The 17,666-nt window shown below is 42.7% G+C and overlaps 1 protein-coding gene across 5 annotated transcripts in view; it reads left to right on the top strand.

Annotated features, from left to right (window-relative positions):
• arap2 (ArfGAP with RhoGAP domain, ankyrin repeat and PH domain 2) overlaps nucleotides 1–17,666 on the top strand; it is a 420,641-nt gene that overhangs the window by 120,398 nt on the left and 282,577 nt on the right. For all 5 annotated transcript variants that reach the window (XM_073064859.1, XM_073064858.1, XM_073064860.1 and 2 more), the window contains 2 exons: nucleotides 11,082–11,167; nucleotides 13,406–13,482. In XM_073064859.1, the coding sequence (XP_072920960.1) occupies nucleotides 11,082–11,167; nucleotides 13,406–13,482 (163 nt within the window). The remainder of the gene's footprint in view (nucleotides 1–11,081; nucleotides 11,168–13,405; nucleotides 13,483–17,666) is intronic.

The following is a 17,666-nucleotide window of genomic DNA, read 5'->3' on the forward strand; positions in this document are numbered from 1 at the left end:
CCATCATTGGGTATAGCCACAAGGCAGAGGAGGTTTGAGATCAGACTTCTGCTTCCCGTACTGAAGATGATCCACCAACCATGGCTGACAAGCCCCATTTGCCCGAAATTACTAGCATTAAGGCTCCAGTAACCGGTCTTTGCCCCTTCTCCTGTCAGTAGAAATGGTTCAGCAGGGTTTAGTAGCTAAACCACATGTGAAGTCCAGGTGCTGGATTTGGCTGTCAGAGGCTATTTGAGACACACACCATTGGGTTCATTTAATACAGTAGGCAGTGGGAGTTCCCCCCCCCCCCCACAAAAGGCTATGACCTTAAGGAACCAATTGTGTCTTTAACTCTTGGACTGTGTTTACATAATATCATGTATACTCAGATATATAATTTCCATTTTCGCTCTCCACCTTAAAAATACTACTGCTGGCTTCCTCTGGACTGAACTCTTTTCCTCATTCCTTCCTTTAATTTCCTTACCTTTCCTGACTGACTCTTTACTGGTGCTCAGTCCCAAAGAAGGGTCTCGGCCTGAAACATTGTCCTTTTTATTCCTTTCCATAGATGCTGCCTGACCTGCTGAGTTCCTCCAGCATTTTGTGTCTGTTATGCTTTACTGCTGCAATCTTCTGTCTTTATACACTGTTTTTTCCAGAAGCAGTCTGACCTCTATTTTCCTATGTATTTGCCTTTTCCTTCTTGAATATCACATTTTCGGCAACCCCCATCTTCTGTTTTCAGCTTTGTTATTTTTCTCTTGATTCCACCCATGGCTCCTAGCCATGTACCAAACAAATCTCTGGGTGGCTAATGTGACCACGGTGGTTAGAGGTCAACAAGCTAGCCGGCCAAATGGCATGGATTTATGACTGCAGATAATTCAACTTTCTGCTAGCTTTAAATCTCTGTCGATGATCTTTTGTAGTATCTGTTTTGCCTCATTGCATTCTCTGCCACCTTCCTGCCACAATTACTTCAGCAAATTTATTGTTCAGTTTTCCAATCTACCACCCTTTTCTCATCTGAAGATTTCTTCTGTAGCAAGTTATTTTTAAGTTGACTTAGGATCGATCAGGGGTAGGCTATGTAACCCATGGTCCTGCCTGACAGTTTGGCACTTCAGCACCATTTCGTTTGGTTTATTGTCGTCACAGGTACCAAGATACAGTGAAAAGCTTGTATTGCATATTGTTTATACAGATCAAATTATTACATTGTGCATTGAGCTAAAATAAGGTTAAACAATAGCAATGCAGAGTAAAGTAAGCCACTGAAAAAGTGCAAGATCATAACAAGGTAGATCGTGAGGCCAAGAGTCCATCTTATTGTAAAAGAAGCCCACTCAAGAGTCCTTCCAGGTGAGGCAGCCGTCTCCGGTGCTCTTGATGTGGCCTCCTGTATGTTAGTGAGACCCGACGTAGATTGGGAGACTACTTCACTGAGCACCTACACTCCATCTGCCAGAAGAAGCGGGATCTCCCAGTGGCCACCCATTTTAATTCCACTTCCAATTCCCATTCTGATATGTCAGTCCACGGCCTTGTCTACTGTTGCGATGAGGCCACGGTCAGGTCGGAGGAACAACACCTTATATTCTGTCTGGGTAGCTTCCAACCTGATGGAATGAACATCAATTTCTCAAACTTCTGGTAATACCCCTCCCTCCTCTCCTTCACCATTCCCAGTCCTCTTTTTCCCTCTCTCATCTTATCTCCTTGCCTGCCCATCACCTCCTTCTGGTGCTCCTTCCCCTTTTTTTTCCCATGGCCTTTTGTCTTCTCCTATTAGATTCTCGCTTCTCCAGCCCTGTATCTCTTTCACCAATCAGCCTCCCAACTCTTTATTTCATTGCTCCCCTTCTCAGCTTCACCTATCATATTGTGTTTCTCTCTCCCCTCCCCACCTTTTAAATCTACTCATCTTTTTTTCTCCAGTCCTGCTGAAGGGTCTCAGCCCGAAACAGCAACTGTACTCTTTTTCCAGTGATGCTGCCTTGCCCGCTGAGTTCCTCCCGCGTTTTGTGTGTGTTGATCAGATTGCCAGCACCTGCAGATTTTCTCTTGTTTGCCACTCAAGAATCTCAAGCAAGAAGTATAGAGCAGAATCTGTAGAGGGGAGGCTGGTTTCTGTGATGTGCTGAGCTGTGTCTACAACTCTCTGCAGTTTCTTGTGGTCATGTTCGGAGCAGATGCCATGCCAAGCCCTTTTGCATCCGGACCGATTGCTTTCTATGTTACATTGATTAAAAATTGGTAGGGTTGACAGGGACATGCCAAATTCCTTTAGCCTCTTGGGGAAGTCGATGTGTTGGTCAGCTTTCTTGGCCATTACATGAACCTGGTTAGATCAGGACTCGGAATTTGAAGCTCTCAATCCTTCCAACCTCAACACCACTGATGTAGGCACGCGCACCACCCCCTTTTCTGAAGTCAGTTGCTAGCTCTTCTGTATGTTGTCATGGTACCAGGACTCTAAGCTCTCTACCTCCTTCCTACAGTTTGACTCATAATTTTTTGAGATGCAGCCCATTACAGTGGTGTCATTTGGAAATGTGTTAATGGAGTTAGAGCAGAGACTGCCCACACAGTCATGAGTGTACATGGAGTAGAGTAGGAGGCTGAGGACGCAACCTTTTGGCGCACCAGTGTTGAGAATAATTATTGTGATAGAGTTGCTGCCTATCATTACTGAATGTGGTCTCTTGGTCAGAGTGCCAAGGTGGTGTTAACTTCCATGGACCTGAGTTTGGTGAAGTGTTTGCTTGAAATGATCAAATTAAAGGCAGAATGTAGTCAACAGGTGAATGAGCTGGGCCCCATGCTTTCTGCAGGGTTACCTTCCAGACGACTGATCTTGCGTCTGTGACGCTGACTGTCGATCCAGGTGCACTGGAGATTGTCAGGGTGGGAACATACCCATTCCTTCTGTTTAAAACATTCTCAGAAAGCATTAAGCTCATTGAGAAGGTATATGCTGTTGTTGCTGCCCAACTTCATTGTGTAATCCATTATATATGTAAGCTCTGCCACAGCTGACGGCTAGATTGAGAGTTGATTTTGAACTGTCTCTTAGAATCTCTGATAGCTTTACAGAGGTCATATCAAGTTCTTATAAAGGTCAGGGTCACCTGATTTGAATACTGCAGACTGAGACTTCAGAGGAGAGCTGATTTTCTGGTTTGTCTATGCTTTTGGGTTTGATATACAGTCCTTAACTTACTTATAAAGTCTCTGATATAATGCATTACTCATCTAGGTTGGCAGCTGAGTTTTTGAACGTGGACCTGTCAAACTGACTCAAAGCAGTCACATAAAATCTCACCTGTTTCTTTAGACCTTACATGCTCAGGCTACATATCTTTCTGTTCAAAGTCTCCCATTTCAGCTTGTGTTTGTATGCAGGGAGTAGGAACACAGCCTCATGGTCTGATTTTCCAAAGTGAGTTTGAGCGATGGCTTGGTAGCCATCTTTGGGTGTATAGCAGTGGTTGAGGGTCTTTGGGTCTCTTGTGGGACAAGAGGCATGCTGGTAGTATTGTGGTAACACATTCCTAAAGTCTCTGGCACTGATGGAAAGGGCCACTGGGTATCCTGTTTCAAGGGTGTTGACCACGGACTTATCAACTACTTTCCCTGAATTTCATACTCTCTTCAACAATCTTTGACATTGTCCCATAGCTTTAATTACTTTAGCAATCGCAGCTAATTTTTATTTGGAGAGTGTAGCAGAGAAATTCTGTTTCTATTTCTCTCTCTGTGAGGACATGGTGATTTTGATTTCCCCCTTTTATTTAAATGTCTCATTTAAAGATCACATTACCTGGCTCTTGATTTCTCCTTTCAATGATTATTTTTGTATCAGTTCCGTTGAATTGTTCTCAAACCCTTTGACTGGATTATCTCTCAATTCTCGCTATCCTGGGGAATTCAAGCCATTAGTTTTGGCTTTTCAAATTAACCATCTAGTCACTATGGTGGACCTGCATAGTTCTCTATCCTTGAGATGTGACAATCAAAACTGAATCAAATACTCCTGATGCACTTTGATCACAGCATTATACAAGTGAGAGATAATGGACACACGGAAAGACACGTGAACAGCATTATATAAAATGCAATTTTGCTTCATTTCTAACCTTCTTAGAAAATACTAGCATCCCAGTTACTTGGCAAGGTGCCACAGAATCTGTATTCTCTTGTTAGAGTTTCTTTTGGCAGACATTTGCCTGGAAAGAATTCAGTTTATTTGTACAATTTTTCTTCCCCCAAGGCAACTTCTTCCTGTGCTTTCAAGTATGTTGACATTTTGCCGTGGTTCCACAAGTGGTGGGTAACCATGTGTAACCTTAAGCAATCCATATTATATGTGATTCTTGATGGATACTTTCTAATCAAGAAGTGAATTATATTCAGCATTGGTTGTGAGTTGTATTTTCTCATGTTTTCTTCTGATGAAGCAAGAGGCCATTCAGCCTCTTATGCTGGTTTTTGGAGTTATTCCATCAGTCCTGTTACATATGAGATCCAGGGAAGTTTGGCCAGGTGGATTCAGAATTGGCTTGCCTGCAGAAGGTCGTGGTGGAGTGAGTACATTCAGATTGGAGGGTTGTGACTAGTAGTGTCCCACAAGGATCTGTTCTGGGACCTCTACTTTTCATGATTTTTATTAACGACATGGATGTGGTGGTAGAACGGTGGGTTGGCAACTTTGCAGACGACAAAAAGGTTGTTAGTGTTGTAGATAGTGTGGAGGATTGTCAAAGATTGCAGAGAGACATTGATAGGATGCAGAAGTGGGCTGAGAAGTGGCAGATGGAGTTCAACCCAGAGAAGTGTGAGGTGGTACACTTTGGAAGGACAAACTCCAAGGCAGAGTACAAAGTAAATGGCAGAATACTTGGTAGTGTGGAGGAGCAGAGGGATCTGGGGGTACATGTCAGATCTCTGAAAGTTGCCTCACAGGTAGATAGGGTAGTTAAGAAAGCTTATGGGGTGTTAGCTTTCATAAGTTGAGGGATAGAGTTTAAGAGATGTGATGTAATGATGTAGCTCTATAAAACTCTGGTTAGGCCACACTTGGAGTACTGTGTCCAGTTATGGTCGCCTCAGTATAGGAAGGATGTGGAAGCATTGGAAAGGGTACAGAGGAGATTTACCAGGATGCTGCCTGGTTTAGAGAGTATGGATTATGATCAGAGATTCAGGGAGCTAGGGCTTTACTCTTTGGAGAGAAGGAGGATGAGAGGGGACATGATAGAGGTGTACAAGGTATTAAGAGGAGTAGATAGAGTGCATAGCCAGCGCCTCTTCCCCAGGGCACCACTGCTCAGTACAAGAGGACATGGCTTTAAGGTAAGGGGAGGGACGTTCAGAGAGGATATTAGAGGAGGGTTTTTTACTCAGAGAGTGGTTGGTGCGTGGAATGCACTGCCTGAGTCAGTGGTGGAGGCAGATACACTAGTGAGATTTAAGAGACTACTAGACAGGTATATGGAGGAATTTAAGGTGGGGGATTATATGGGAGTCAGGGTTTGAGGGTCGGCACACCATTGTGGGCCAAAGGGCCTGTAATGTGCTGTACTATTCTATGTTCTATGTTCTATCCCATCTCGCTCTATCGTGTCCATCAGATTTCCAAAATTCTCCCATTATGCGTCTCTGCTAAAGACAATTTTCAGAACCAATTAACCTGCCAACATGTATTCAGGATGTGAAAGCAAACTGTAGCAGCCGAAGGAAGCCTATCAACTAGAGGTCAGGGTCGCTGGAATTGTGTGGTAGTAGCACTAAATACTGTATCGTGACCACGTAGCACTTCCCTAAGGCCATATACATCAAGTACATATGCATTGCAGGTCAGTTCAGATGATTAAGCTCTTCCATATATTTTGTTGCCTTCTCCTTTAACAAAATGCACTTTTCAAATGAAACCCTCTTTTATGGGTCTCTGGAAATGTGGCTCGTTAGCCGCTTGCTGACAGCCATTGGTTTCCACAGGCTTCCTACGTCTAGGGTGTTTTTGACTTCAGTCCACCATAGCCATGGGTTTGTGTGATCTTCTGCCCTGCAATATCCCGTCAGCATGAAATAACAGATCCCACTCTGTATTCAATTATAAAGAAGTATATTTGTGAGTGGTATCTTAACCAAGGAGTTAGTAAAGAAAAGAAGGGGAGAAAAACAAAAGGGCCTATTATAACTAAACAGCCAAATGTGCTCAGGTTGAAGCTCAAATCTGCCAAAAGCTATACTTAGTGATCCTTGGTGGACCTCTTTGCCTTGGCACCATCGAATCACGTTTTCCCACCGGATCGAATCCTATGACCTGTTCCCTCCAGCGTCATCCCTCTTCATTTCCCCCCAACAAAGACAAAGGCTATGTCCACACTACACCGGATAAATCCATAACCGAGACTTTTTCTCTTCGCTTTTACCCTCTGTCCACACTAAAACAGCGTTTTCATCCCCCGAAACCGGAGATTTTCAGAAACTCTGTCCAGGTTGTGTAATTTTGAAAACGTCGAATTGGTCAGAGCAGTGTGGACGGGGTAACCGGAGATTTTTTTAAATGCTGTCATGACATGCCGGAACAGATGGTGGTGGCAGCGCAACGTTTCATTGTTTTCTTGAACGCAACCCCCACACAACCTAACAATTTCAGAACAGACAGCAACGAGACTGAAGCCAGAAGAGTTAGAAATGTACTCACCAAATACTTTGACTCATAACTTACTGAATAAATAGTATACTCACTTTGCCCTGTTTTCTGTCCTTGCTCGTATGAAGGTGGTTTACCTATTTATGCAAGTACTTCTCTGACAATAGGTGTGTAGCAGCCTAATGTAACACTGTATGGAAATACGAGATAACACTGATGCAGACATGTTTTATACATTTAACAAGGAGCTTTATTAATGCAACAGAGTTTGTCAGTTTTTCAGTGTTTGTCGTCAACCGGGTCATACTGTCTCCCTTTCAGTTGCCTCCATACGCTCCAGTACAGGCAGTCCCCGGGTTACAAACGAGTTCCGTTCCTGAGTCCGTCTTATAGACGGATTTGTACGTAAGTCGTAACAAGTACATCTGGTGTTATTTAGTGTCAGTTAGTCAAACGTTCATCTTAGTATATAGTATATATTTTACTTTTCTATGCATGTAAAACACTTACAAAACATATATATTCCAATAATTAAACCACTGTGTTGCTTAGTAATAATTGTAGCTTTCACCGGGGCAGGGCCTTTCATATGCCTCATTATTCTCACTTTATCCTTTATCCTTTAAAATTGTTCCGATCGTTGACCGACTGTAGCCTAAGGCTTTTCTAATGACCGATGGCGTTTCACTTCTTTCCAAATGCTTTATTATTTCCACTTTATTTTCAATCGTGATCGTTTCCCGTCAACGGAACAGAAACACTGCGGGCAGCGGGTCCTGAGCTGTGCTGGCTCCTGAGGTCCGCTGGGTCCTAAGGACCACCGCACTGAATTCCCCAGGTCCTAAAGTCCACCGCACTGAGCCAGGTTAAATGGGACAAGTGGGGGCGGTGCTGGGTTTGGGTATTTGATCCCCCACAATATTCCACATGGGGATTTAAACTGGAGGTGGCAGTGTTTTTTTTTACGAGGTCGAGTTGTGAGCTCGACATCAACCCAGCACGGGAGTGGTCTGTCACTGGATTGAACTTGTTTACCTCCATTTTCGAGTCCGGCGCTGATTTCACTGCGCCACCAGCCAAATGGAACGGGGGGGGGGGGGGGGGAGCGCGGGGTCAGGATGAATACACACTCAACACTGTGTCAACAGCAACAACTTAAAATGGTGGACGGCATTCTTCTTCCTCACTTCGTAAGTACGAGTTGGCCGCAAGTCGGACGTTCGTAACTCGGGGACTATCTGTATTTGTTTTTTTTAAATTTTTAAGTCCTCCTGTGCAAAAGCCAACAGCTGTCCATCATTTAAGTTTTTCTAGTCTGTAACTGAACAAACGTGCACCATCTTTCACGGCGAGATTTGACACCAGACATGTCGCTTGTATTTGGTAGATGTGTCCTGCGCATGCGCAGTAGGAGGAGATTTGCCAAAATATCTGTTTTAATGTGGACAGAGATATTTTTGAAAATGCCTAGTGTGGACGCCTATCGTTTTTACACGAAACCAGTTGTTTTAAAATTATCCGGTCTAGTGTGGACATAGCCAAAGACCCACACTATGTCACAAATCTGCTCCCCCCATCCTTCTCTAGAATCTTCTCCCCATTCCACTCTCCAGATTGGATGGCCCACATTCCTAAGCATCCCTTATCTCTTTAACAGTAACCCAAACATTACTTCTACAGAAAGACAATTACACGAAACACCCTACAACATTTAAACCCTTTACCATTTAAAACCTTTACCAGGGCATTTCATAAGAAATGTTTTTTGAGTGCTGAGCCAGAGATCAAGCCCATAGTTTGTATTTATTTTGTATCCTATTTAATAATAATCTAATACCATATAATTTATGTATGTTCTGCATAGAACTGGAAACAATAAAGTTCTATGATTGATCTGCTATTTCTACACTACTTGGGATTTTCCCCTCTCCCCTCCTCTCCCAAAGGTGCTTCGGTTGTCTTGGGTCCTGCTCCTCTGCGCTTATCTGAACAAGCTGGCTCTTAACGTCCTCACCTGAAGGCAAGGCTGGGGGAGGAACTTCACCTCTAGTCAAAACAAGGACCCTTTTCTAAATACTGAGAGCTGATTATAAAACCTTAGAGTTGCTGAAAATTAGCCTATAACCGTTAAAAACATTTATAAGTTAGCATTAAATTAACAAAAACTGCGGGTGCTGCAAATCTGAAAAAACGGAAAATGCTGGAAACCTTCTGCAGCTCTACTGCCTGACCTGCTGAGTGTTTCCAACAAATTAGCTATGTATTGAAAATGTGAAGCTCACTGTAATGTGTTGTAGTTGGTAACTTGTGGTTTATGTGATGCAGTGTTAAATTTTTCTATTTTGTGTTGTAGTGCTCCATTTTCCCCTTTCTGGATTCCAGCATTGTTTCCAAGCTGCTTCATTTGTCTATTTTCTGCATTCATTTGCTCTGTGTTCAGCCAATAAGCCCGGAATTAAAATATGTTTTGATCATAGTGACCACAAAATTATAGTATTGTGGTTGACAAATGGTCTAGTGGAAGGAAGTGTTTACCTTGTCTAGCCAATCATGGAACTCATGACCCATTATGAAGTTCTCATTTTGGTGGCAATTCAGTGTTGGACAGTAAGTGGCCTATGACATCCTACAGCTTGTGAGCTGATAAAGATATAGCATAGAGAAACTTAAAGTGAGCAGTCTCTTATTTGTCGATTTATGTAACATGATATCAGTTGGTTTGAAATCCAATAGTTTTACTTGAGGAACTTCAAAGGAGACTGAATGGTATGAAGTTTAAGTACGAAGTTAAGTATGAAGTATGAAATATGTATGAAGTTTAAGTGTATTTTCTCTGCAGCTGCAAGGAGCCCCTTTACATACCCTTGTACTTGAAGTTGGAAAAAAACTTAAAATTAGCTACCACTGTAGTCATCTGCTATCTCTCATGGAAAGAATATTGAAGTTAAGTTGTTGTGTTCTCAACTAAAACTTTGTGTGCAGTATGAGACCTTGCTTTATATTCTTATTTCAAAGTTGTTTATTATGAGAGATTTCCTTGCATTCTAGATCACATTGAGGACTTCCCTGTCATGTTATTTTCAACCTGTTTGTAGTACAGCACAGGAGAAAAATGATGTATGTGCTAACTCTGAAGCAAATCCAAACTATTCCCATAACTTTCTGATGGAAACAATGCAAGTTTGCCCAACCTGTCCCTAAAGCTAATGGTCTTTAATCCAGCTAACATCCTGGTGAGCCCCTTCTGCACCCTTTCCAAAACCTCCACATCTTCCCTGTAATGTGGCAGCTAGAACAATGCTATGTTCTAGTTCCAAATGTGGCTTAGCCTAAGTTTTAAATAGCTGCAATGTGACTATCCCTAAAATACATTCTCTACCAGTTGTGAGTAAATCCTATCCCTAACGATTTCTCCAAAAATTTTCCTGATGTAACTCTTGGTGGACTATAATATCCTTGGGAACCTTGTTCTTCTGAAACAGAAGAACAACGTTGGTTAAGCAAGAGATCTACAGTTGTTTTGTCTGAGCAAGGCTTCTGAGCATATGGTAAAGCTGTCTGGAATTAATGAACTTCTCAATATGCAAGGTATTTAAATAAATTCATATTAACATTACTTAGGTGATGATTTACCAAGGTATTAGTGACTGATTTACCAAGTGTTAGTACCACCATCACAGTTATGGCGCTGAAGGAGATAAATGAAGATAGTGTCCATGTCAATGCAAATATGAATATACCATCTTGTCCCTCTTTACTGCTCTTGTTCCTTCAGAGTGCAGCGCAATTACTATCTATTAAACTACCACATGAGTTTCATGGAGGTCTTTGCTGCCATAATCCTGTCAGCCAATGAGTTCCAGAATACCATCACTCAGTGGGAGAAAAAAAGCTTTCTTCAACTTCCCCTTTCAACAATTCATTTAAATTATTTCCCCTTGTTATTGTCTACTCAACAATTGCATTTGACATAATCCATTTATTGGCAGAATCTAGACCAACATATGGGATGTTGTTTTGGTGCAGAATGGGAGGAGTTGCACAATGTTCTCTTACAATGGAGACATTAAACCCTTGTATTTCTTTTTGGGGGGGTTGTTCTGAATGTAAGTTAACTGCCAATTTTGTTAACAGTAGTCACTCTTCAAAAACGACTGCAGGTTCCCAAAATTGTGAACATTTCTCTGTAATTTTATATAATTTAGTACTGCAGTAGCTGCATATAAAAGAAGTGGAACCATCTTGTAGATTATAGAATACAATTATGATGTCTGGTTTTAGAATTCTGCTCTGACTGATTTATTTTAATAATTAGAGCTTCTATGTGAGAGGTAGGTGTGTTTTTGTGTAGAGGTTTTATCACAAGTTATACATTGAAAAGTTCTTGCTCTCACAGTTATCTTTTTATCTCTGCTATTGTCTCCATCTGCAGTTCCCTACTCAAAAGGAGAAACCTCAACCTTGCACACTTCCCTAGTTGTGACAGTCCTCAAAATCCATTGTTGGCTGATGCGTTCAGTAAGTAAACGTTTTGACTTGACTTTGGTAGATGTACGCTTAACAGGCTTTCCAGTTCACTTTGTAAAATCTGCAGATATTTCTGCATGTAAATAGTAATTTTGCTGTCTTTTCATTTTCTTGTTCTGATGGATGTAATTATGTTTGGAATTGTATTATGAGTAGAGGCATCCTTTTTCATCTCCAACCTCACTTGTGCCAATTGGTGTCCCGATGTGCCATCTTCTCTATCAGCTAGGCCAAGGACAACAGATTTGCAGAGCACCCACTCTTTCTCAGCAATGATCATCCCAGGACATGCCAAAATGCTGGAGGGGCTCAGTAGGCCAGGCAGCTTCCATGGAAAAGACTATGGTCAAAGTTTTGGACCAAAACCCTTCAGCAGGGCTGGAGGGGAGAAAGAAAGATGAGGAGTAGATTTAAAGGTGGGGGGAGGGGAGGGAGAAACATGAGGCAATAAGTGAAACTGAGAGGGGGAGGGGTGAAGTAAAGACCTTGTAAGTTGATTGGTGAAAGAGATACAGGGCTGGTAAAAGGGGGAATCTAATAGGAGAGGATAGAAGTTTCTGGAAGAAAGAATGGGGGGGGGGGTGGGAGCACCAGAGAAGGGTAGGCAAGGAGATAAGGTGAGAGAGGGAAAAGGGGATGGGGAATAGAGAAGGGGGTGGGGTTGCTACTAGCAGAAGTTTGAGAAATCAATGTTCATGCCGTCAGGTTGGAGGCTACTCAGAAGGAATAAAAGGTGTTGTTCCTCCAATCTGAGTGTGGCTTCATCGCAACAGTAGAGGAGGTCATGAATAGGCATAGATAGACTCATTACATGTCATTACATGTCTAAATATTTCCTAAATATTGGTGTCAAATTAACAATCTTTGACTAGGGAAGATTGAGTTTGTTTGAGAGGTTGCAGGTTTAAAATTGAGATGGAATGCATTGTAAAAATGTGAATCCTTTTAAACACTGTATGACCATCATTGAAAGAAATAATAAGTCTTCAGAGTTATTGTCCTTAAATTCTTTTTTCAAAATTCACCAAAATTTAACAGTATTTTAAGACCTTCATTTTTACTGCAATTTATGGCTACTTTTTGACTTGATTTCCATTGTGTAGTGCATTTGTGATTTCCAATTTGCACTTAAATGGACGTGTCTCCTTGTTGGAACAATGTTTCATCCAGTTTATCCTTTGCAAATGCAAAGCTGTGAACAAATCAAAAGTGCCTTGGCATTAGCCTAAAGGGAAAAAAAAGTGATATTAAAGTGCAGGAATTGGAAAATATATTAATTCCTGGTTGATTTTAGGGAAAGGCATTATGCAAAGTTGGTTCCAACTTGTGTTCCCTTTCTCACTTGAAGAGCACTGTCTATTCTCAGCCCACAGGGATAGCCACTAATCATGTATTTTTTCATTTAACTCCTTGGTGGAGTACTGAACCTACTTCTATTTAAATTCAAGCATGCTCACTGAGGGGTTGGGAGTTTTGGACCTCACTGAAGCCCTTCAAACGTTGAAAGGCCTAGACAGAGTGGATGTGTTAAGGATGCTTCCCATGGTAGGAGAGTGGGACAAGAGGACACAACCTCAGGAAAGAGGGACGGCCTTTCAAAACAGAGATGCGGTGAAATTTTTTCTGCCAAAAGGTAGTGGATTTGTGAAATTTGTTGCCACATACAGCTGTGGAGGCCAGTTTGTTAGGTGTATCTAAGGCAGAGATTGATAGGCTCTTGATTGGACATGGCATCAAAGGTCATGGGGCGAAGGCCGGGAACTGGGGTTGAGGAGGAGATAGAAAAAAAGGATCAGCCGTGATTGAATGGCAGAGCAGACTTGATGGGCCAGATGGCCTCATTCTGCTCCTATGTCTTATGGTCTTTTCCAGGTGGGTGCTGCATTCCTCTTTATAAAGATGTAGGGTAGCGTAGAATCTTAACAATATTTCCATTTCTGCTTACTCTCTGGATGTTAGTTGAGAAAGAGATGGCTCTTGCCTATGATATCCAACCATGTGTCTGTCAACTTCCCAATCTCCCATTAAACTTCTCGGGTCTTGTGCCATTCAGTTTGGCCAAAACAGATCTCTGATTCATCAGTGAAAAAGAAGTGGAAAATGACCTGTATTTATAGTTTCGATAGTTATCTATGTGATCCTCAGTTTTGTTATTGGCTGCTGATTTGTTATCATACATAATATATGCTGCACATATAATATTGGGTTCATTCCTTTTCCTTTTCTAAGGAGGTGATGGAGACAAGCCTTCTCCTATTATCCCATATGGTGAAACGTTTCTCTACCACAATTCTGAAAGTTACCAGGTGAGTCAGCTAAAAAATGCACCATGACTAGTTAGCTTTTGAAGGAAAGCTGACAGAGTCTACAGACCTACCAATTTCCCTGTGCAGTATAGTCATTATTAATTTTACATATTGTCAGGAGAGATATGGGAAGAAAAGTTCACATTAATGCTTATTTGCTGGCAATCACTATCAATGTATTTCTATCTATAATGCAACACAGTAAACTGGTAATGCCTAGTGTATTAAAAAACAAAAAAATGCTGGCTGAACTCAGCAGGCCAGACAGCATCTATGGGAGGAGGTAGTGACGACGTTTCGGGCCAAAACCCTTCATCAGGAGTGAAGTAACATGGGATGGTCGAGGGGGGATAAGAAGTGGGGGGAGGGATAAAGTAGAGATTATAGTGAGGGGGAAAAAGAGAGAGAAAGAGGACCAGACTAAAATAACGCAGGTCGATGGAGCAATACCTTATCTCCCGCCTAGGTAACCTCCTTCCTGCCGGCATGAACATCCAACTCACTGGCCTCCGTTGATACCCCTCCCCTACCCTTACCCCCATCCCTATCTTTTATTTTAGTCTGGTTTTCTTTCTCCCCCCTCACTATAATCTCTCCCCCCAGCCCTACCTTTCTTTCTCTTTTATTTCCCATAATTCTCCACCTTCCCCCTAGCCCATTTCCCTCCAGCCTATCACTTCCCAGCTCTCTACTTTATCCCTCCCCCCACTTCTTATCCCCCCTTGACTATCCCATGTTACTTCACTCCTGATGAAGGGTTTCGGCCCGAAACGTCGTTATTACCTCCTCCCATAGACGCTGTCTGGCCTGCTGAGTTCTGCCAGCATTTTGTGTTTTTTATTTATTTCCAGCATCTGCAGATTCACTCGTGATGCCTAGTGTATTGTTGTTGCATATAATAGAATCTCCCAAGGTTCCTGGAATTGATAAGAAGTGATTTTGATAGGTATGTTAGACCTTGTACTGATGATTGCCAAGCATTTTTGTAAACAATAAAGAAAGGGGAATTGAATGAAACTAACAAGGTTTAATCTACAGAGATCTTGAATTCATCAAAATTAAATGAGGAAATTCTGCTTTAATCTTTTGTGTATCTCAAATATTGCACTAGGGACTAGAATCTTTGTCAGTTACAGACTTGTTGCTATTGCTTTGACGATTTAGTTGAATGTTGCTACTCTGTAGCATGCATCACATTACAGCAGCTGTACATGACTGGGTACACTGTATTTAGCTGGATGGTTCGGGAGCCCCCTGATTCACCAGCCATGGTTCCCAGCTGCCCATGTTTGCTTTTTCCATGTGACTAAGGCTGGATTAACTGGTGCCCCAGAGAGAGGGGATAGGTCAACATCAGAGTGTACGGACAGCCTTTAGCTGTTCACTGCCTGCTAAAGAGTTTTATTTTCACTATTTTAAAATGTCTGTGATGAAAACTCTTGTAATGGAAAAAGCCAAATAGACATCAGTTATCAGGTGGGTATAGATGAGGATAAGAATGGACTTTGGCAAGAAAGTGCTGCATTGGGGAAAGATTAGTTACAACAGTACTTGTCAGGAGCTGGGGAGAGTAGATTGAGAGTAGCTATTGGATAAACCCATATCTGAGATAGAGGAGTTGTTTCACAGTCTGCTGGTCAGAATTCAGGACCAACATATTCCTGTGAGGAAGAAAGACAAGGATGGCAAGGTTCAGCAACTGTGGATGATGATGAAAGTTGTAAGTTTAGTCAAAAAGCAGGAAGAAGCATAAGCACAGTTTAGGAAGATGAAATTAGACAGGAATTTGAGGAATATAAAGGAACCAGGGATGAATTTAAACAGGGAACCATTCATTCTGAAGGGGCAATGAAATGTCTTTAACAAGTAAGATTAAGAAAAATCCAAAGACATTTTACACACAAAATTAAAATTATGGTTGTGTTGAGGGTAGAACCACTCAAGGGGAAAGGAGGGAATTTATGCCTGACACCAAAGGAAGTGGGAAAGATACCAAATGAATGTTTGCCATCTGTTTTCATCATGTCGAAGCACACAGGAGGTAGTGAGATCAGGGAAGGAGAATGTTGACATACTAAGGCATGTTGAAATAAAAAAGGATATGGTGTTGAATCTCTTGAAGACCAACAAGGTGGGATAAGTCCCTAGAGCCTAATGAAGTTAGTAAAAGAGGCAAGAGAGGAGATTGCAGAGGGTTTGATGGAGATCTTTACATCCTCATTTACCATAGGCAATGTCCCAGATGACTGGAGAATATCCTTGGGACAAAACAGGCCAATGAGCCTTACATCAGTGTTAGGAAAATTATTGGAAAAGATTCTTAGGGATAGGACCGAATCACATCCTATTAGGGATAGCCAGCTTAGCTTTGTGTAGGAAGTCATGTCTTACAAACTTGATTGAATTTCTTTGTGGAGGTGCTGAAGACGATTGGTGAATGTAGCCCAGTGGAGTTTTTGTGCAGGACTTCAGTAAAGTATTCAAAAAGTCCATTATTGTAGACTGATTCAAAAGGTTAGGGCACACGGTGACTTGGTAGATTAGATTCAAAATGGCACGGCCACAGAAGATGGAGGGTAGTGGTGGAGGGATGCTACTCTGTTTGGAGGCCTGTGGCCATTGGTGTTGCTCAGGGATCAATGCTGGTGCCTTTGTTGTCTGTGATGTGTATATAAATGATATGGATGAAACTACAGTGGGGCTGATTAGAAAGTTTTCAGGTGACGCAGTAATTAGCAGCATTGTAGATAGTGTAGAAGACTGTCAAAGGATACAGCCCAGCTGAGCAGAGAAATAGCAGACGGGGTTTAACCCAGGTAAGTATAAGTGGGAGAAAAGTTCAGTCTGAAATGTGGTACACGACACTGCAGTTTTCAACCTGCGCAAGAACAAAGGGGAGAAATTAGATTGCTCTGTCTACAGAGGGGGTTACCCTGCTGCCCACCACCGGAAAGATCCTCGTCGGAATTCTCTGGGACAGGATCATCCCTACCATTGCTGAAGCAACCTCACGGAGAGTGGGTGAGGATTCTGAACAAAGGCACATCGGACATGTTGTTTGTCCAGTGCCAGATACAGGAGAAGTGTTGTGAACAGAACATTGGTTCATTGACCTGACCAAGGCCTTCGATACAGTCAGCTGCAATGGTCTCTGGAAGATTGTGTCGAAGCTCGGCTGTCCCCTGAAATTTCTCACCATCCTGTAGTCACTCCCTGCAGGCCAAAGCGGGCAGGTTAAACACAATGGCGACCTACCTGACCCGTTTCCCATCAGTACTGGCGTGAAGCAAGGGTGTGCTTTGGCACCAATGCTCTTTGCCATCTTTTTCAGCAGGATGCTACAGGAAGCAAAAGAGACCACTTCGAAGAGCATCTGCATTCAGTTCTGCACTGATGGAAGTATCTTCAACCGCTGCCGTCTTTTTGCCTGAACAAAAACCATGCAAGAGCCTATTATTGAGCTACTATACGCAGATGACTCTGCTCTTCTCACACACAGAGGATGTGCTACAGGTTGCAGTCACTCAGTTCACCAAGGCTGCAACGGCTTTTGGGTTAATGGTCAGTCTGAACAAAACAATGATCTTCCATCAAAAGCCCCCATGTGCTGTTTACAAGCCACCTCAGATCTCCATTGACGACCACCCTCTCACCATTGTTGAGCGGTTCACCTACCTGTGCAGCATCATCTCCAACGACTCTATGGTAGTAAGGGACATTGACAATTGACTCACCAGAGCCTTTGGGCACCTCCAGAAATGTGTGTGGACGAACCAGCAGCTGCATCTATCCGCAAAAATCCAGGTGTACAGGGCTGCCATCATCACAACACTGCTATACGGCTCTGAAGCCTGGGTCTAGAACCACGAGCAATTCTGATGCTTGAGCACTTCCATCAGTGCTGCCTCTGCTCCATCATGGGTATCAGCTGGCAGGATCGTGTCTCCAACAACGGGATCCTGGAGAAGGCTCAACTTCCAAGCACTGGGCAGCTCCACTGGTCAGGCCACGTGTCTCGCATGGACAACTCCAGATTACCAAAAGCAGAGCTCTATGGAGAACTCTCTCAAGGCAAGAGAGATCTTGGTGCCCCGCAGAAGAGGTACAAAGACCAACTTAAGCAGCAGCTCCCTCAGGCAAATATCGAGGTCAATGAGTGGCAGCAGCCAGCTGTTCCCGTGCCC

Source organism: Hemitrygon akajei, chromosome 13, assembly GCF_048418815.1.
Source record: "Hemitrygon akajei chromosome 13, sHemAka1.3, whole genome shotgun sequence".
NCBI lineage: Eukaryota > Metazoa > Chordata > Chondrichthyes > Myliobatiformes > Dasyatidae > Hemitrygon > Hemitrygon akajei.